We start from the raw sequence: 21213 nt of genomic DNA on the forward strand, positions 1-21213 counted from the left end.
GATCAGAGTCCTGGAAGGGGTGGGGTGGGGGGTTGCAGTGAGATTAGTAGGTCCAGCAGCCTCTAGGAAAGTATAGGCTGAGATGAACTCTGCGTTCTTGACTGCAAATTGGCTGTTCCAAATGCTAACAGAGACCCGGAATTCCACATGGGTTGTGCACGCAGGGTACACTAAATTAGAAGGGTTGCAGTCAGGGGGTGGGGAGTGTTTGTAAAGCCTGCCGACAGAGGTGCAAACAGGTATAGAAAACACACACATAGTTGACAAAGCTACAAAAGAGCTAACATTAGAAAATCTAGGTAAGATAGTCAAGTGAGAGTTGTGTGGCGCCTTCCTCGAACAACTCGGCAGAACTGTTTTTGTTTTGCCGACTGTCTTTGTTTTGTGACAAAACTGACCTGACCGCCGCTTACAGCTGCGACTGAGAAACCAGGGGCGACTGAAGCGCTAACACTGATTGCCTAGGAGAAGTGAAACCACTCCCCCACCTATACAGCCACTGATTACCAAAGAAAGTCACACAGTTCCTGCCCCTTGATCCTGGTTGATGTGTCAACATCTATCTGAAAATGATGATCAGTCAGCAGTTCACACACCAAGAAGGCCACTGGGAAGACAGGCAGCACTTAAAGTAGATGGCCCTCGCTAGCAAAAAGACTACTAGCTAGCAAAAACTAGACCACAACAGAAAAAGAAACAAAAATATATACATATCACTCCTGGAGATATCAGGAGTCCTCTGTCTATAGAATGAAGCACGATTGTAGTGAAGTCCTTCAGGTTCAAGGACAAGCTTGAGGTTCTTGAAAGAGCGAAAACCCTTAAAGGGTCCAGCATCTTCGTCAATGAGGATTTCTCTGAGGCAGTCCACCAAAGAAGAGAATAACTCATGCCAGCTATGAATGCAGCGGGAGAATGTGGGGACATAGCCTACCTGCGGTATGACAAACTGATTGTTCACCCTTCTCCCAAGGGCCTATGAGGAGTGACAGAAATACACCTTTGGGTTAGTAATCTCAGCCCCCCTAACCCCCACACACACACACACACTGACTGAGTATCTGCTGGTTCATGCTCGTCCAATACTCTGAACCAAAGAAAGGTCTGTTGATTGCTCATACAGTAAGAATAAATGCAGTTTAAAGAATAAGATTAATTAAATGTGTAGTCATACCATTTATGTATTAGCAATATCAGAGACTATTTTGAGGATGTAAAAATCTCAATACATGGATTATACACTGAGTGTACAAAACATTAAGAACACCTGCTCTTTCCATAACAGACTGACCAGGGGAATCCAGGTGAAAGCTATGATCCTTTATTGATTTCACTTGTTAAATCCACTGCAATGTAGATGTAGGAGATGAGAGAGGTGAAAGGATTTGTGTTGTTGTCTAGAGACAAGTGAGACATGTATTGAATGGGCAAGACAAAATATTTAAGTTCCTTTGAGCCGGGTATGGTACATTTTAGGAGGTGCCAGATGGACCGGTATGGACCGGTATCGAGAATGGTCTACTTCCCAAAGGACAACCAGCCAACTTTGGGAAGTATTTACCACAGTTACCATTTCGATAGATGCATGCATCAGTACCTAGGCTGATGATATCAGCAGCAGAAATATATTTACAAGGATATGTTCACTGGCAGTTGACTACTGTAGGAAAGTTATTGTAGCGATGTGCGCTGAGAGCCAGGAAGCAAGTTCAGGGAGTGTTTTAATAAAATGAACATAATACAAACCAAGAACCTCGAACAATGCATAGACATGAAACAGAAACAATGACACCTGGGGAAGGAACCAAAGGGCAGGTGAGTCTGACGACGCGCAGGTGCGCGTAACGATGTTAACAGGTGTGCGCCATAACGAGCAGCCTGGTGACCTAGAGGCCAGAGAGGGAGCACACGTGACTGCACCCCCTTCCCTGACGCGTGGCTCCAGCTGCAGGACGCCGACAAAAATGACGATCCCAGGGAAAAGGAGCGGACCGGTCACCTCTGCAGAGGCGCAGCCAATCCGACTGAGACGCAGGAGCATGGCGACCTAGAGCGCCGGAGAGAGAGCATATCTGACGGTACCCCCTCCCCAGCGCTGTCAGCTCCAGACGCAGGACGCCAACCCAAGGGACGATCCCGGGGATCAGGAGCAGACCGGTCACCCCCGCTGATGCGGACCGGTCACCCCCGCTGATGCGCAGGTGCGCGTAAGGATGGCAAGAGGTGTACGCCATAACGAGCTGCCTGGTACCTAGAGGCCGGAGAGGGAGCACACGTGGCAGTTACAATCTAATGAAACATTTGTTACATTAAACAGGATCATTTTAGCCCATATGTGTCATCCTATGAAGTGGACGTTATGTTGCGCACTCACTAGTCTGTCCCTCTCATTTTAGTCGATATATTTTGCCGTAATGATCTGGCAACATGCAACAAGGGATGGAGCCTACAGGTGAAATTATGTCCAACGGTGTTGCAAGGTAAAAGTGGGACTGGGATGTGGGATTAGGTCGGATCCTTTCCTCCTTGCTTGGCAGAAATCTCAGAAAAGGTCAAATTGTGAACCCGCAACCCAAATTGATCACATAGAATTGAGTATTTTTTGCTGTTATATTTTTCGTAGATGGGTGTTATTCTACAAAGTTCTATCTAGCGCTGCAGTGAGTGGGAGGGCTCTGACAGAACTTCTGCTAGGTAAACTCAAATGTTATGCTGCTCTATTCTGGATGGTAAGATATCTATCCAGGAGAAGGCAAAAAGTATTATTTAGTGGTAGCTTTTCGAACAGTAAAGATTTACACCGTGGTGTTCTTCAAGTTAGCTGCCTAGACCCACTTCTTTACTAATGATTTACTGTACCCTCAGTAATGAATAAAGCAAGAGTGGTTATGTATCCTGATGACTCTACAATGTATAGCGCTGCATCAGCAATATAATGAGTTCACAAATGTACTGAACAAAGAACTAAGGACAGTGTCTGAGTGGGTTAACGTTAACAAATTGGTGTTGACTATTTCTAAAACAAAATGTGTTTTATTTTGGTACAAGATAAATGCTTGCTGGTGCCCCTAAATTAAACTTGTCGATGGATGGGCAGCCTGTGGAAACAGGTCATAAGACCAAACTACTTGGTGTGACATTGGACGCAGCTTTATCCTGGTTTGAACATATACTTAACCTTGTAATCGAAATATAACAAGAAAATGTTCTGAGTATGTAACATCCAGCACTCTTGATCAGGGAATTCTAGCTTTGGTTCTATCACACCTAGAGTACTGTCCAGTCATATGGTCATCTGCTGCAAAAAAAACTAGCTCAAAACAGTGCTGCCTGATGAGCTCTTCATTGCGCTAACCGTATGAATGTCTACCGAATGCATCTTAATCTCTCATGGCTTCCTGTTTTTTTTGGGGGGGGGGGGGTAGTAATATTCAAGAAACCAACGTTTTTTTCTGCCCAACTACTGTATACAAGTAACGAACATAACCACCACCAAACCAGACGGGCAAGTTAACCTTATACCCCCCAGACCAAGGACAAATCTCAAATCTAGAGTAATATTCAGAGCCATCACCGAATGGAATTCTTTACAAAGTCACATTTCTCAGGCAAAAAAAGTCAATCCAACTTGAAGAAAACAATTAAAGAACATCTACTGCGATCGACCACATGACTGGACAGATACTCATCCCACTGAATGTTAGATGTATTACCTCTAAGGTATTTTAATGCTCTTTAATGTCTACTTGTTAAGTGTTTGTAATGTCTTAAGGTAAAAGGTCATTGTTTCTAATGTCCTTATAGTTCTGTGTTGAACCCCAGGAAGACAAGCTGACGTTATAGCGTCAGCTAATGGGGATCCTAAATAAAAATTACATTTCCAGATCTAATGATATTCCTGGGAATACCAGGAACCTGGAAGAACTGCATGATTGGCGAATAAATATTGGTCATAAAATACCCCAGAGGATGTCTATTTTGCGCATGGATATCTAACTTTTTCAACCCTGTGACCTATTGACCTGTGTGGGTTTGTCCTCAGGGTCGTCTCCCGGTGAAGTGGATGGCTCCTGAGGCTCTCTTCGACCGTGTGTACACTCACCAGAGCGATGTGTAAGTACTGTAACTTGTTTTTACTCTCTCTCACACCCATGCAGTCCACTGGGCACAGACGTCAATTCAACGTCTATTCCACATTGGGTTAACATAAATGTATTAAAAGCAGGAACTCAGCCTAGACTGTGTTCATTAGGCAAGAAAAACAATTAAAACAGGGAGGGACTAGCTAGACCTGTACATTTAAAAAACTTTTATATTCGTTTTCAGTTGCAAAACACTTTAAAACATTTGTCATTGTGTGCCCTAATTAACACAACCCTGGCTTATACTGGCTGTAGCTCTGTGATGCAAATTGTTTTGCAGCAAGACCCGAGGGGGTAAGAGGGTGGGATGGTGGTGGGGGCTCGGGTACAGGAGGTCAGTGAGGTGTTTTGATTGTGGTGGAGTTAGTGGGTGCGGGGTAGTATTTTTTTGGGGGGGTGGGTTGTGTACCGGCCGGTCTGTGGCAAAAGTGAAAGTTTCACGCTAGACTTGCAGCCAATGCTGTGTTACTAATCTGCCTGTCTTCAAAGCCTCTGGAAGGGGCCAGAGCCCACCCCCTGCCCTGCCCTGCTCGGAAGTCTCCCGTAGACCTCCTTCAAGTCTTTCACACATAACTGAATGCAACAATACCACCTCGCCCCCAACCTTCAAATTAGGCCTCCTCTCTCACCTTCTACCCATTCTGCACACACTCGTCTCTCAGTCTTGAGTCTTCATTCTTTGAACATGTTGCTCATCTTTTTCGGGGGCCTTTTCCATGAACAAAATAATCCCTATTTTCCCCCCCCTCTCTGTTTTTATTTTCATTCATCTCGAAAGTGAATGGCAGCAGACCCGTCTTTCCTCCTTTCCTCATCTCTTTCAAGGACTCCTTGCTCTAAAAAAGGAAACAGAAGAACAAAAGAGTAGCCAAGTCCCCCATCTGAATCACACTTTAGGCAAAAACTGATCCATAGCATGACATCAGATTAAATGAGTATATGATGTCTCTTTTGGATTAAGTAATACCCGCATACCCCCCTGGTCTGATGTATGTGTTTTGATCTCTTTTTTACAATTCATATACATATTGTTGTTTGTCAGGGAAAATGTTAGAGTGAAATGCCCAACCACCTAACAGTGTGCACTAATTTGAGCCACAGAAGTATGCTATTCTGCATAAGCTTAATGTATTTAGGCTAGTTAGCAGACCAGTCTCACCCCCCATTCCCCTGTTGTGTGCTACCTTAGTGTGTGTGTGAGAGAGACAGAGAGCTTGTGAGACAGAGAGCTTGTGTGTATACCTACATGGGCCAATGGAATGATGAGAGGTGAGCGATGGATACAAAGTGCCATTGAATGGAGCAGAGGAGTATGTAAACAAACGGAAAGATATGGTGGGAGATAGGAGAGAACAAATTCAGGGCCAGTTATGTTAACAGATGGATGGAGAAATACCCGCAGGACTAAATAAAAGAAAGGTGTGTCTGTGTCATGTCATGTCCTCTTTGGGTCATTAACGTAGGCTTGTAGCTCTGTGTATGTGTGTGTGTGTGTGTGCCACATTTCCTTGCGTGTGCTATAATCCACTCTTTGTTGCTCCAAACACACACACTGCCATGATGATTCATAGATTGTTTTGTTGAGATATGCCATACACTGAAAACAGACGACACTTCCATTGAATATTTCCCCTAGGATCTTTCCCGCTGTTAAATGAATTTAGGGGAAACATTGATCTTGTGTATCACTGTATGTAGATACAGCATGCTATTGATGAATGTCAAGATCAGGGTATTATTGATGCTTTAAATGAGTGTTGTAATAATGACCGGAGACTGTACAGTACAGTGACAATGTACAGTAGAAGTGAGCTAGCTATTAACACAGTCATCCATTACATAAATAGTAATCTATACTGTTAGCCTTGTTATCTCTGAGTGGGTGGTCCAGTTCACTGTTTGTTTTGGTGTGTCACTGACTAGTGACTGGACAATGGGGGCCAGTGTGACATTGTGACTGTCCAGTATTGGGACAAAGGGCATCTTTGATGCCAGCATGGCACTACCCACCAGCTGTAGGAGCGGGTCGGTGCCGCGGGGTGGTGCGGGCTACCGGAGGGAGGTCAGAAAGAGGGCATTGATAGCTACACCCTGCTTACAGCTCATCCACGCTCATCACCAAAACCTCTCTCTGCAACTGGATCCTGGACTTCCTGATGTGCTGCCCCAGTTGGTGAGGGTAGGTAACAACACCTCTGCCACGGTGACCATCAACACGGGAGCCCCTCAGGGGTGTGTGCTTAAGGCGTCCGCATGTTTCCCAGCCGAAACAGTTCAGAAGAGTTTGTGCATATATTATGACAACATTTTGTTTGTCTTGGACTCCGGTGAGGAATTTTTTCAGCTGTTGTGTGTGACCAATCTTTTTATTGGTGGCAAGCCAAAGCTCGGAGCCAAAGTCTAAGCCCCTTCGTTGGTAATTGGTCAACAGTAGATCTTTTTCAATAACGTCTTTGTTGTCATTCAACAAGAGACAACTTGTTTTCATGCACATTTTTTCATTGAGAAATACTGCACCAAACATCTTATTTAAATGTAAAATTGCGCAACTAAGATCACCTCTGGAAAAATTTCAAAATTAATGTTCTTTGAGGAAGTGTATATTGGCTACGGCATCTCAAAATGGACAAACCGAACTAATGCCGCGTTTTCCTTGTTGTTCGACCAAAGGTATTTTAAGGGAGTATGCAAGCATGCTGACACCTTTATAGTCCTCCCCTGTACTCCCTGTTCAACCATGACTGCGAGGCCATGCACGACTCCAACATCATCATCAAGTTTCTGACGACATGAAAGTGGTGGGCCTGATCACCGACGGCGATGAGACCGCATACAGGGAAGAGACTTGGCAGTGTGGTGCCAGGACAACAGTTTCTACCTCAACGTCAGTAAGACCAAGGAGCTAATCGTGAACTACAAGAAAAAGAGGGGAAAGCACGTCCCCATCCACATCGACAGGGCTGTAGTGGAGCGGGTCAAGAGCTTCAAGTTCCTTGGCATCTACATCACATGCTCCACACACACCCGCACAGTCGTGAAGAGGGCACGACAGCGCGTCTTACCCCTCAGGAGGCTGAAAACGTTTGGTATGGGCCCCTCACGATTCTCAAAACGTTCTACAGCTGCACCATTGAGAGCATCTTGACTGGCTGCATCACAGCTTGGTATGACAAATGAACCACTCTCGACCGCAGAGGGCAACAGAGGGTGGTGCGGACGTCCCAGTACATCACTATGGCGAGCACCCTGCCACCCAGGACCTCTATATCAGGCGATGTCAGAGGAAGGCCCAAAAAATTGCACCAGCCAACCAAGCCATAGATTGTTTACTCTGCTACCGTCCGGCAAGCGGTACCAGAGCATCACTTCTCGGACCATCAGGCTCCGAGACAGCTTCTACCTCCAAGCCATAACACTGCTAAATAGTTAATTAAATGGTTACCCGGACTACCTGCATTGGCCATATCTTGCACTGACTCTCTGCACACTGACAAGACTATATACAGTGCATTCGGAAAGTATTCAGACCCATTCCCTTTTTCCATATTTTTTTTTACGTTCTAAAATTCTAAAATGTATTAAATTACATTTTTTCCTCATCAATCTACACACAATACCCCATAATGGCAAAACAAAAACAGTTTTTTAGAAGTGTTTGCAAATGTATTAAAAATTCAAAACAGAAATACCTTATTTACATGAGTCTTCAGACCCTTTGCTATGAGACTCGAAATTGAGCTCAGGTGTATCCTGTTTCCATTGGTCATTCTTGAGATGTTGCTACAGCTTGATTGGAGTCCACCTTTGGTAAATGCAATTGATTGGACAAGATTTGGAAAGGCACACACCTGTCTATATAAGGTCCCACAGATAACAGTGCATGTTAGAGCAAAAACCAAGCCATGACGTCAAAGGAATTGTCAGTAGAGCTCGGAGACAGGATTGTGTCAAGGCACAGATCTGGGGAAGGGAACCAAAACATTTATGCAGCATTGAAGGTCCCCAAGCACACAGGGGCCTTGGTCAGGGAGGTGACCAAGAACGCTATGGTCATCCTGACTGAGCTCCAGAGTTTCTCTGTCGAGATGGGAGAATCTTCCAGAAGGACAACCATCTCTGCAGCACTCCACCAATCAGGCCTTTATGGTCGAGTGGCCAGACGGAAGCCACTCCTCAGTAAAAGGCACATCACAGCTTGCTTGGCCACGTCATCACACAGTGAAATCATCAATGTGCGCAGCTGAACACTGTATGCTGGAAACACTCAATTTGTTAACCAATATTTGTTCAATATAAACAAAGAACTTGTTTTTGCATGGATTCCACGATGCTGTTTGCTTTTCACAGCTCGTCCTGCTAGTTCTTGTCCCGGAATCCCACTTAATAGCCAGTTTGACAGAGCTGCTAGCCATTAAGCTAACAAAGTTAGTCCCGGATGAGTTTTGCAATGGAGACCTTTTGTCTGGAGAAATAAATGAACGTTTCCAGCACTGTAGGAGTTGTATCTACTTCGCTTAGTTTCGGTACAAACCGGATCACTCCGAGTTCCAATGCGGCAATTGTTTGCTTGCCGAGGATTATAGGCTAGAGGTGTCTTCCTTGATTACTCAGATCGCCAGCCTACGTAAGAAACTGGGGAAAGCACAGAGTGGAATGTTAACCTCTTCTACACCGGTGGCTGGACAGCGTTCGCGCTTGTTAGATGCATCACCGCCTTGTCGTTTTGTCGTTATCTGACTGGCCGTTGTTGCCCGGAGATCCCCATCTGATAGTCAAAGGAGCACACCAAGAGGAGCATGGCAACCAACGATGGTCGCATGTCACGAGCCGTGGAAGCTGAAGACAGTAGCCAACCGCAAAGCAGTCTACACTCCCAACGAGAGGCCTGGATCGGATACAAACAACAAATAGTTTTGCCGTCGTGGAGCCTGACTTTGCTGGACCTTCATCACTGGGGGTTCCCAGCACTGGGGATATCCGAATCCTGTGAAGCGTGGGAGTGGGCGGATTTCCTCATCCTTCTCACCAGCCGTGATTTTGGGCAGTTCCATGGTAAGAAATGGGACCGTTCCTGGTGCAAAAACAATGTCCTATCCCGGAGCTCAAGTAAATTACATTACTAAGCTACTCCCGAATGTACTACGACAGGACATGGAAATCGATTCCATTGTGGTCCATGTGGGTTTTAATTACATTATGAAGGGCAGCTGATGACATTGTAAAGAGCTGATTGACTCTCTACTAGACACTAATACAATACCCATCATATATGGCTCTGCTTCGTGGCATTGAAACTTTTAGCGTTCAATTTTCTTTCTCTTCACAACTTGGCTACGTGATTGCAGCTCAATTGGTGTAACTTTTGTTGACAATTTCGATATATTTTTGAAACAAACACGTTTTATAAGGAGGATAGGATCCACCCAAATTGCGCCCTATGGGACTCCCAATCACGGCCAGTTTTGATACAGCCTGGAATCAAACCAGGGTCTGTAGTGATTGATGCCTCTAGCACTGAGATGCAGTGCCTTAGACCACTGCGCCACTCGGGCGCCCACATTAACATATGTATCTTAAGAAACAAGGTTCATGAAATCAATTATTTGCTACTAACTGATGCTACTAACTAACTTAAAATTTATAATTTTAAAAGGCTAATTGATCATTAGAAAACCCTTTTGCAATTACGTTAGCACAGCTGAAAACTGTTGTTCTGATTTAAAGAAGCAATAAAACTGGCCTAGTTGAGTATCTGGAGCATCAGCATTTGTTGGGTTTGATTACAGGCTCAAAATGGCCAGAAACAAAGACCTTTCTTCTGAAACTCGTCAGTCTATTCCTCTTCGGAGAAATGAAGGCTATTCCATGTGAGAAATTGCCAACAAACTGAAGATCTCGTACAGCGCTGTGTACTACTCCCTTCACAGAACAGCGCAAACTGGCCCTAAACAGAACAGAAAGAGGAGTGGGAGGCCCCGGTACACAACTGAGCAAGAGGACACATACATTAGTGTCTAGTTTGAGAAACAGACATCGCACAAGTCCTCAACTGGCAGCTTCATTAAATATGTGACTCCGGGAATTCCTTGCCATATGGCATCACATGCAAACTTTCAATGTACATTTTTTTGTAACTTATAGTATCTGAGTCTGAGAGTAAATATATCAGTGTGGTTACCCTGTTACTTTTGTGTTCTGTAACACTCAATTATGTTTGTTAATTTAAGATGACCTCAAATTACGCAGTCAGCAGGCTATCAAAAGGAGAGGAAGCAAAACTCCCTTAAAAATATAGCAATAACAAACAGATTTCTTGTGTATTGTAATGTGCCGCAACACACAATATTCCCTTTCAAATCACCCAGTTCAACCCGCTCTTATTGCTAAAATAGCAGGGCTATGCAGGTAAATAATCATACCGTTAAATTGTATGCCCTCTAGTGGATTTAGTTGGTATGACATGTAATTTGTACATTTTAATTCATGTCTCATGGCTCCCGGCTACACGGAGCTATGTAATAACGGAGGGGAATTACGAACTCGAACTAAACCAATGAATGTAGAGATCCCACGATCTATAATGATAGCTTAGATGGAAAATTCCAAACTATGGAGGGGAAAGATAACAGCTATGGCTGTGTTGCGCTTGTAGCATGGATTAGCGACATGGGTTAGCGACAAGGTTAGCTCAAACAGAAGCAAAAGAGGAGCATTAAACCAACATTATAAGTAAACTAATGGTTGCCTCAAAATATGAGAGCTAAACAAACTAGTAAAATCCTTGCAATATATGTTTTTCAAGGTAGCCATCTAAACAAAATAACAAGATAACTTAAATAATACTTTAGTATTGGTCTAAGCATCATAAATAGTATTGCGCTTGTCCAAATTAGCTGAGATTGATAACAAGTGATGTTAGCTAAAGAGATCCGATCTGTAATGTAAATGTTAGCTAACTAGCTAATCTGGCATTAACATGTGCCATCATAATCAAAAATGCTGATTACTGGAGAAATTCACATAGCGTTAAACCCATCTTCTCCAGGTGGAGTACAGTCCCTTGCAGCACAGGTAACCAGTCCGTTAACAGATCAACAACAGTAACAACCCATGCAGCTGGATTGCCCGGTTCAGTCTTTATACTGGCTAGTATAACTTGCCCCCCCCCATATAGCTAAATAGCCTGTTGCTTCCTAGCTTGGTTTGTTAGGCTAGAATTTCACCCAAAGTTGGAAAGAGAACTGAATTACTGTTGTGTTTGATCTTCACTTGCGTGTCAAATTCTTCAGAATGAAATCCTTAGCTAGCGCTGGTTCTGAGAAGCTTTTCCAAAGCTGTCTGGGGTTGTTATCCTCAAATTCGCAGGATATCACAGCCCCTGAGCATAGGCCTCACCTCCCTGAAGGCAGTCCTCTGCTTGGTAACCGCCTGAGTGTAGTCAGGATAGATTCGGATCTGGTCTCCAAGTGTGAATATCACTTGTTTGACCTCGGCTGCTTTGCGGAGGATTGCTTCTTTCTTTCTCTTGGCAGTAGTGGCATCTTATGAATGCTCGTGGTGGCTGGTCATCCTCTGGTCTATCTCGTAAAGTGCGATGTGCGCTGTCAAGCAGTGGGGGTTTGCCCAGGCCGAGTGCCTGTTATAGCATCTCTGCCATGAACTCTGTAAGGGCACTTGCCATCCTCTTGTCTTACTCTCACACCCGTCACACGTAAATTCGAATGACGGGATCTAGCCTCCAAATGAGAGTTTTTCTCTTTAAGTTCCATTATTTCCTTTTTCATTTGTAGAACATTTCTTTCCAGTGTGGTGATTGAGTCAGAGTGGCCATTAGCCGCGGTCTCCAGGCTGGTCATGCGGATGTCCAGTGCCTCATGGTTGGATCTAGCCAGTTCGAAGGGCAGTTTTCAGCTCCTCTCTCAGCTGGCTAACCTGGTTTCGTAGCTCTGCCGACTGCATCTCTGCCTTTTTCGTCCATTTTGTCAATTAATTTCTGCTTAATTTCAGTTCATGCCTGTAGAAAAGCTTCTTGTCCAGTCGCCTCAACTGTGCATTGTTCAGCCGTTGGGGTAGCCTCATGGTCCTTGGCTAGGCTAGCTGGTCTGTTAGCATTAGCCTTAGGCTGATTCTTGCGGTTGGTGCCTGGCATCGTTGACAAAAATGACAAAAACATGACAGTACAACATTACAATCTACCCATATGTGTTGGAACAAACTAATCAAATATTTAAATGTTCTGATGAGGAGCTCAGAAAAGTACGTCCTCACATGGCGCCGCTCCTCATCTTCCCCTACAGGCCCTAGATTTGTCGCACCCGGACTACTGTTCAGTCGTGTGGTCAGTTGCCACAAAAAGGGACTTAGGAAAATTGCAATTGGCTCAGAACAGGGCAGCGCGGCTAGCCCTTGGATACACACAGAGAGCTAACATTAATAATATGCATGTCAATCTCTCCTGGCTTAAAGTAGAGGAGATATTTACTTCATCACTACTTGTATTTATGAGAGGTATGTTGATTTCACCGAGCCATCTGTTTGAACTACTGGCGCACAGCTCGGACATCCATGCGTACCCCAGAAGACATGCGGTCTCTTCACATTCCCCAAGTCCAGAACAGTCTATGGGAGCAGCACAGTACTACATAGAGCCATGTCTACGTGGAACTCTATTCCACATCAAGTAACTGATGCATGCAGTAAAATTAGATTTAAAAAACTGATGAAAATACAGCTTATGGAAGAGCGGGACTTTGAAGCAACACATACATAGGCACAGACACATCCATACACACAAACACGATAACATATGCCCTATACACACAAGTACAAATTCAAATGTTGTATTGTAGATATGTGGTAGTTGTGGAGTAGGGGCTTGAGGGCGCACAGTGTGTTGTGAAATCTGTGTACGTATTGTAATGTTTTTGAATTTGAAGCTGTTTGAGAGAATGCCAAGAATGTGCAAAGCTGTCATTAAGGCAAAGGGTGGCTACTTTGAAGAATTTCAAATATAACATATATTTTGATTTGTTTAACCTTTTGCGTGTAGGGGGCAGTATTTTCGTTTTTGGCTAAAAAAACGTCCCCATTTGAAACTGCCCCAGAAACTAGAATATGCATATACTTGTCAGATTAGGATAGAAAACACATTAAAGTTTGTCTTTGAGTATAACAGTACTGATATTGCAGGCGAAAGCCTTTTGAAACCTCTGTGTTCCTATGCATGCCTATCCTCCATTTAAAGGGATATCAACCAGATTCCTTTTTCTATGGCTTCCCTAAAATGTCATTCTTTAGTCATAGTTTCAGGCTTTTATTTTGAAAAATGAGCGTGAAGGATCACATTGCGTAAGTGGATAGGTGGGGGCTCTCAGAGTGAGTTTTGCGCAACTGCGTAAAGCGGCCATTGTTTCTCCCGCTGTTATTGAAAAAGCTACACACTCGGTTGATAAATTCTCGAATATATATTTTAAAAACAACTTGAGGATTGATTATAAACGTTTCACATGTTTCTGTGGACATTATGGATATTATTTGGAATATACGTCTGCGTTGTCGTGACCGCTCTTTCCTGTGGATTTCTGAACATAACGCGACAAACAAACATCTGTATTTTGGGTATAAAAATTATCTTTATGGAACAAAAGGAACATTTGTTGTGTAACTGGGAGTCTCGTGAGTGAAAACATCTGAAGATTATCAAAGGTAAATTCTTTTTTTGATTGCTTTTCTGATTTTGTGACCTAGCTACTTAATGCTTATTGTACATAATGTTATGTTATGCTATCAATAAACTTACACAAACGCTTGGATTGCTTTCGCGGGAAAGCATAATTTCTAAATCTGAGACGACAGGTGGATTAACAAAAGGCTAAACTGTGTTTTGCAATATTGATTTCATGAATATGAATATTTTTTAGTAATATTATTTGACTGTTGCGCTATGCTATTCAGCGGTTGCTGATGACAATTATCCCAGTACCGGGATGGGTAGCGTCAAGAAGTTCAAATTTTTTTGGTTACTACATGATTCCATATGTGTTATTCCATAGTTTTGATGTCTTCACTATTATTATACAATGTAGAATATAGTAAAAATAAAGAAAATCCCTTGCATGAGTAGGTGTGTCCAAATGTTTGACTGGAACTGTATATACATTTGCAAAAATTTCCAAAAAAATGTTTTTTGCTTTGTCGTTATGGGTTATTGTGTGTAGATTGATGAGGGGAAAATAACACTTTAATACATTTTAGAATAAGGCTGAAACATAACAAAACGTGGATAAAGTCAAGGGAGTGACTACTTTCCGAATGCACTGTATACACTTTATATACACTCACTCACACACATTACATTGACACTCTCACACAAACCCATAACACATTCACATACACTACATACGCACAAACATAACACGCATATATACCAATGTCACACACACATACATTCACAATCATCATATGCTGCTGCTGCTCTGTTCTTTATTCTTCTCTTATTATTATCTATCCTGATGCCTAGTCACATAACCCTGGCTTTATGTACATATCTACCTCAAATATCTTGTATCCCTGCACAGTGATACGGTACAGTTACTCCCTGTATATAGTTCCTCTTGTGATACTATTTGTATGTTTCCTACTTTCTTATTTTTAACTCTGCGTCGTTGTGAAGGGCTCGTAAGCAAGCATTTCACAGTAAAGTTGTATTCGGTGCATGTGTCCAATACAATTACATTTGATTTGTTCCCCACCACCTCTACACAAAACATCCGTTTGTCAAACGGAGTACATCTAAATTAATGCTAGGGGATAACTTTAATAGATGATGTTTAGCATTTGAATTAATGGAATCAATGGAATGATAGCAGCTGTGGGTTCTTTAAACAGTTACCCTTCAACCCTTTGGTTCTCTTAGCAGTACTTGTGGAAATCTTGTGAGGAAAAAATATATTATACTAATAGGTCTCATACTTTCATCGCTATCAATTTATCATGTATGTATGTATGTATGTATGTATGTATGTATGTATGTATGTATGTATGTATGTATGTATGTATGTATGTATGTATGTATGTATGTATGTATAACAAGATAATAGTGATGAAATCAACCATGTTGAATATGTGTGTATTAGAGTTCTCATCTGGCCTGAAAATTGAAGCCTGGTCTGACCCAGACCCGATGAGCTGAAGCCCGAGCCCAGGCAAGAAATGTAATGCCAGATTTATAGACCAAGTTGCTATTTTGCTTAAGTTAACCAGAAGGTTATTCACTTACACTGGTGTTGACAACAATGTGGCAGAGACATCATCAAGCGGAGTGAGGAGAGGGGAAAAGCCCTTGCCTTGTCTAAGAACAGTGAGGAGAGGGGAAAAGCCCTTGCCTTGTCTAAGAACAGTGAGGAGAGGGGAAAAGCCCTTGCCTTGTCTAAGAACAGTGAGGAGAGGGGAAAAGCCCTTGCCTTGTCTAAGAACAGTGAGGAGAGGGGAAAAGCCCTTGCCTTGTCTAAGAACAGTGAGGAGAGGGGAAAAGCCCTTGCCTTGTCTAAGAACAGTGAGGAGAGGGGAAAAGCCCTTGCCTTGTCTAAGAACAGTGAGGAGAGGGGAAAAGCCCTTGCCTTGTCTAAGAACAGTTAGGAGAGGGGAAAAGCCCTTGCCTTGTCTAAGAACAGTGAGGAGAGGGGAAAAGCCCTTGCCTTGTCTAAGAACAGTTAGGAGAGGGGAAAAGCCCTTGCCTTGTCTAAGAAAAGTTAGGAGAGGGGAAAAGCCCTTTTGCCTTGTCTAAGAACAGTTAGGAGAGGGGAAAAGCCCTTTTGCCTTGTCTAAGAACAGTAAGGAGAGGGGAAAAGCCCTTTCCTTGTCTAAGAACAGTGAGGAGAGGGGAAAAGCCCTTTTGCCTTGTCTAAGAACAGTTAGGAGAGGGGAAAAGCCCTTGCCTTGTCTAAGAACAGTTAGGAGAGGGGAAAAGCCCTTGCCTTGTCTAAGAACAGTTAGGAGAGGGGAAAAGCCCTTGCCTTGTCTAAGAACAGTTAGGAGAGGGGAAAAGCCCTTTTGCCTTGTCTAAGAACAGTTAGGAGAGGGGAAAAGCCCTTTTGCCTTGTCTAAGAACAGTTAGGAGAGGGGAAAAGCCCTTGCCTTGTCTAAGAACAGTTAGGAGAGGGGAAAAGCCCTTTCCTTGTCTAAGAACAGTTAGGAGAGGGGAAAAGCCCTTGCCTTGTCTAAGAACAGTTAGGAGAGGGGAAAAGCCCTTTTGCCTTGTCTAAGAACAGTTAGGAGAGGGGAAAAGCCCTTTTGCCTTGTCTAAGAACAGTGAGGAGAGGGGAAAAGCCCTTTCCTTGTCTAAGAACAGTTAGGAGAGGGGAAAAGCCCTTGCCTTGTCTAAGAACAGTTAGGAGAGGGGAAAAGCCCTTTCCTTGTCTAAGAACAGTTACGAGAGGGGAAAAGCCCTTTTGCCTTGTCTAAGAACAGTTAGGAGAGGGGAAAAGCCCTTGCCTTGTCTAAGAACAGTTAGGAGAGGGGAAAAGCCCTTGCCTTGTCTAAGAACAGTTAGGAGAGGGGAAAAGCCCTTGCCTTGTCTAAGAACAGTTAGGAGAGGGGAAAAGCCCTTGCCTTGTCTAAGAACAGTGAGGAGAGGGGAAAAGCCCTTTTGCCTTGTCTAAGAACAGTTAGGAGAGGGGAAAACCCAAATTGAGTATAATCAACTGTTATATGTAGACTCAGAGTTTATAAAACATCCATATATATTTTCAGAAATTAGACAGATGCTGCTTCCGTGAGATCCAACTGTCCTCAGACAACCACAACATGTAAGCTACACTATATATACAAACGCATGTGGACACGTCAGCACAAGCAACGTCATCAAAGAACCGTTCGTCGGGACCGTCATGTAATGGATTTCCATGGCCGAGCAGCCGCACACAAGCCTTAGATCACTATGTGCAATGCCAAGCGATGGCTGGAGTGGTGTAAAGCTCCCTGCCATTGGACTCTGGAGCAGTGGAAATGCGTTATCTGGAGTGATGAATCACGCTTCACCATCTGGCTGTCCAGCGGAGGAATCTGAGTGTGGTGGATGCCAGGAGAACGCAACCTGCCCGAATGCGTAGTGCCACCTGTAAAGTTTGGTGGATGAGGAATAATGGTCTGTGGCTGTTTTTCATGATTTGGGCCTAGGCCATTTAGTTCCAATGAAGGGAAATCAAAACGCTACCACATACAATGACATTCTAGACGTTTCTGTGCTTCCAACTTTGTGGAAACAGTTTGGAGAAGGCCCTTTCCTGTTTCAGCATGACAATGGGATGAATTTGGGATTAATTGGAACGCTGACTGTGAGCCAGGCCTAATCGCCCAACCTCACTAATGCTTTTGTGGCTGAATGGAAGCAAGTCCACACAGCAAGTCCCCACAGCAACGTGTAGTGGAAAGCCTTCCCAGAAGAGTGGAGGCTGTTATAGAAGCAAAGGAGGGACCAACTCTATATTAATGCCCATGATTTTGGAATGAGATGTTTGAATAAAATGTATGTTGAATAAAGCAATTTCACGAATTCCACTGTTTTTACACTTTGTCATGTTGTAAGTAAAGATTTTAGTAATTGTTTTCATTAGAATAGATTCTGTGATTTAAAAACAATAAATGATTCACCATTGTTTTACGCTGTTCCAAACAAACATATTTTTTTGTTTTTATAATAGGCCCAGCTTTTACACACATGGGTCAGACAGTGCTCCGTCTTCTTGATCGCTTTCTTCTTCTTATTATCATCATCATCATTATAATAATACGTATGCTAATGTCGTCATCAGTAGCCTTAGTTTTAAAATGAAATAACAAAGGGATCCTTGAATAATTCAACAGCTAAACTGCAACGTCAGCAATTGTAGGAATGCGACTGTGTTTAATCTTTGTGGTCTAATAAAACCTTTTTTTCATTAGAACAGACTCTTACGGGATTTCTTATACTTTGTTAGGTGCTGTTTACACTGTTCCAAACAGTCAGAAAACACAAACTTTTTAATCTAACACCTGTTTGGCAGTGGCACACACACAGCGCTCGGTTTACCCACTTTCTCCTTCTTCGTCTTCTTCTTAAGATTATTATAATTGTTATTATTATTATTAAGTACTATAGTAGCCTATATAAGTATGAGTCATTCAGTCATGCCTTTAAATACACTCAAGCTTTTTATTTTTAAAATGAAACAGCATAGCAGGGAAGGCACATTTAGCGAATAGTGAATGTTTTTGCAGTCTCAACAAATGAGGGATTTCGGTAAACGTAACTTTTCAGTCAGAGAAACAAGCAAGAAACAAATGAATAACTAATTAGATAGCAGCTTCAGCCCAACGGACAACACAATACATCCTGTACTTTCTCCTGCAGCTGACGGAGGAGAGAGAGAGAGAGAGAGAGAGAGAGAGAGAGAGAGAGAGAGAGAGAGAGAGAGAGAGAGAGAGAGAGAGAGAGAGAGAGAGAGAGAGAGAGAGAGAGAGAGAGAGAGAGAGAGAGAGAGAGAGAGAGAGAGAGAGAGAGAGAGAGAGAGAGAGAGAGAGAGAGAGAGAGAGAGAGAGAGAGAGAGAGAGAGAGAGAGAGAGAGAGAGAGAGAGAGAGTGTGCCATTCACACAGGCACGCACTGTAAAAAAAATAAAATAATAATATTGGCCATTAATTTGTTTTTGAAAACACAGGCCCGGCCCAAACCTGTCGGGCCCCATCAGGTTCGGGCTGAAATTGAGAACTCTGGTGTGTATGTGTTTTTCTTCCCAGCTGGTCATTTGGGGTGCTAATGTGGGAGATCTTCACCCTGGGGGGTTCTCCGTACCCAGGCATCCCCGTAGAAGAGCTCTTCAAGCTGCTGAAAGAGGGCCATCGCATGGACAAGCCTGGCAACTGCACCAACGAGCTGTATGATACCATCTTTATCTTTTTTTAAATCTGAAACACACACGTATGCATGCATGCACGCAGGCAGGAGCACAAGCACGAATGTGTGCATTCACGCAGGCAGGCACACACGCACACAAACACACATTAACCTTATTGGAGTCCCAACCCTCACCCCATCTCCATCAGATCAATGACCCTACACATCTGGCCTGGGTCTGTATCAATGTCCTCATTCACAATGGGGCCTGTCCACTCACACAGAAAACAATGTTGCGGCCTAAACCGGTACTGTAGGGCCTAATGTTCTCACACTGTACTGAAAACAGTGAAGCCCACAGTGGAGACAGACAGACAGACAGACCTAGGATAGGATTGGCATTGGCGTCCATCAGTCTTGAACGTTAGAGTACAGAGAAATAGAACCTGCATAGCTCTGTGTTTGGATTGTCTGGTTCATACCTGGACACTTAGGCTCAGAGAAATCAGTCTTAATCATCTCACCCACTTTGACAGTGTTTTAGAGAAGAACAGCAGTCTGTTTAATGAGTGACAAGGAATGTACTTTGGAAATATATAATACAGGACTTTTGTTAACCTCTCTCTCTCTCTCTCTCTCTCTCTCTCTCTCTCTCTCTCTCTCTCTCTCTCTCTCTCTCTCTCTCTCTCTCTCTCTCTCTCTCTCTCTCTCTCTCTCTCTCTCTCTCTCTCTCTCTCTCTCTCTCTCTCTCTCAGGTACATGATGATGAAAGACTGTTGGCATGCCATTTCCTCCCATCGACCCACCTTCAAGCAGTTGGTGGAGGATCTAGACCGTATCCTGACCCTGGTCACCAATGAGGTGAGGGCACAAACCAGAGTCATTCCGCTGAACCATCACACCTGTTCACACTAGGGCTGTGGCGGTCATGAAATTTTGTCAGCCGGTCTCATGGTAATTGATTGTTAAACCTCTTTGGGCTGCAATCCCGGGATGATATGACAACAGCCAATGAAAGTTCAGGGCGCCAAATTCAAAACAACAGAAATTTCATTATTAAAAATTCCTCAAACATACATGTATTTTATACCGTTTTAAAGGTAATCCTGTTGTTAATCCCACCACAGTGTCCGATTTCAAATATGCTCTTCAGCGAAAGCACCACAAACGATTATGTAAAGTCACCAACAAGCCACAATAATAATACAGCCATTTTTCCAGCCAAAATGAGGAGTCACAAAAAGCACAAATAGAGATAAAATGAATCACTAACCTTTGATGATCTTCATCAGATGACACTCATAGGACTTCATGTTACACAATACATGTATGTTCTGTTTGATAAAATTCATATTTATATAAAAAAATCTGAGTTTACATTGGCGCGTTACGTTCACTAGTTCCAAAAACATCCATTGATTTTGCATAGACACATCGATTCAACTGAAATACTCATCATAAATGTCGATGATAATACAAGTTATACACATGGAATTATAGATATACCTCTCCTTAATGCAACCGCTGTGTCAGATTTCAAAAAAACTTTACGGAAAAAGCAAACCATGCAATAATCTGTGACGGCGCTCAGAAATATAATACAAATAGCCGCCATTTTGGAGTCAACAGATATTAAATGATAAATATTCCCTTACATTTGATGATCTTCATCAGAATGCACTCCCAGGAATCCCAGGTCCATAATAAATGCTTAATTTGTTCGATAATGTCCATTATTTATGTCCAATTAGCTACTTTTGTTAGCGCGTTTGGTACACCTATCCAAACGCTAGTGCCGGTTGATCATTTCTTCGGACAAAAACTTAAAAAATGTATATTACAGGTCGAAGAAACATTTCAAACTAAGTACAGAATCAATCATTAGGATGTTTTTATCATAAATCTTCAATAAAGGTCCAACCGGAGAATTCCTCTGTGTCTTGAGGAGCAACGGAACGCAGGACGATATCATGTGATATGCGCGTCACCGGGAAATGGCTCTCTGCCAGTAAGCTGACTCATTCTCCTCTTATTCAGTCCCATAACACAGTAGAGGCCTCATTCAAATTTCTATAGACGGTTGACATCTAGTGGAAGCCCTAGGAAGTGAATCTTCATATCCCATATCCCCATATCCCAATGTGATTTCAATAGGGAATGGGTTGAAAATATACCAACCTCAGATTTCTCACTTCCTGTT

The 21213-nt window shown here is 43.1% G+C and overlaps 1 protein-coding gene across 7 annotated transcripts in view; it reads left to right on the top strand.

Moving 5' to 3' along the window:
* Positions 1 to 21213, top strand: part of LOC118369377 (fibroblast growth factor receptor 2-like) — a 114265-nt gene that overhangs the window by 82482 nt on the left and 10570 nt on the right. For all 7 annotated transcript variants that reach the window (XM_052498274.1, XM_052498275.1, XM_052498271.1 and 4 more), the window contains 3 exons: positions 4043 to 4113; positions 18917 to 19054; positions 19769 to 19874. In XM_052498274.1, coding sequence (XP_052354234.1) covers positions 4043 to 4113; positions 18917 to 19054; positions 19769 to 19874 — 315 coding nt within the window. The remainder of the gene's footprint in view (positions 1 to 4042; positions 4114 to 18916; positions 19055 to 19768; positions 19875 to 21213) is intronic.

This window comes from Oncorhynchus keta, chromosome 36 (assembly GCF_023373465.1).
Source record: "Oncorhynchus keta strain PuntledgeMale-10-30-2019 chromosome 36, Oket_V2, whole genome shotgun sequence".
In the NCBI taxonomy this organism is placed as follows: Eukaryota; Metazoa; Chordata; class Actinopteri; order Salmoniformes; family Salmonidae; genus Oncorhynchus; species Oncorhynchus keta.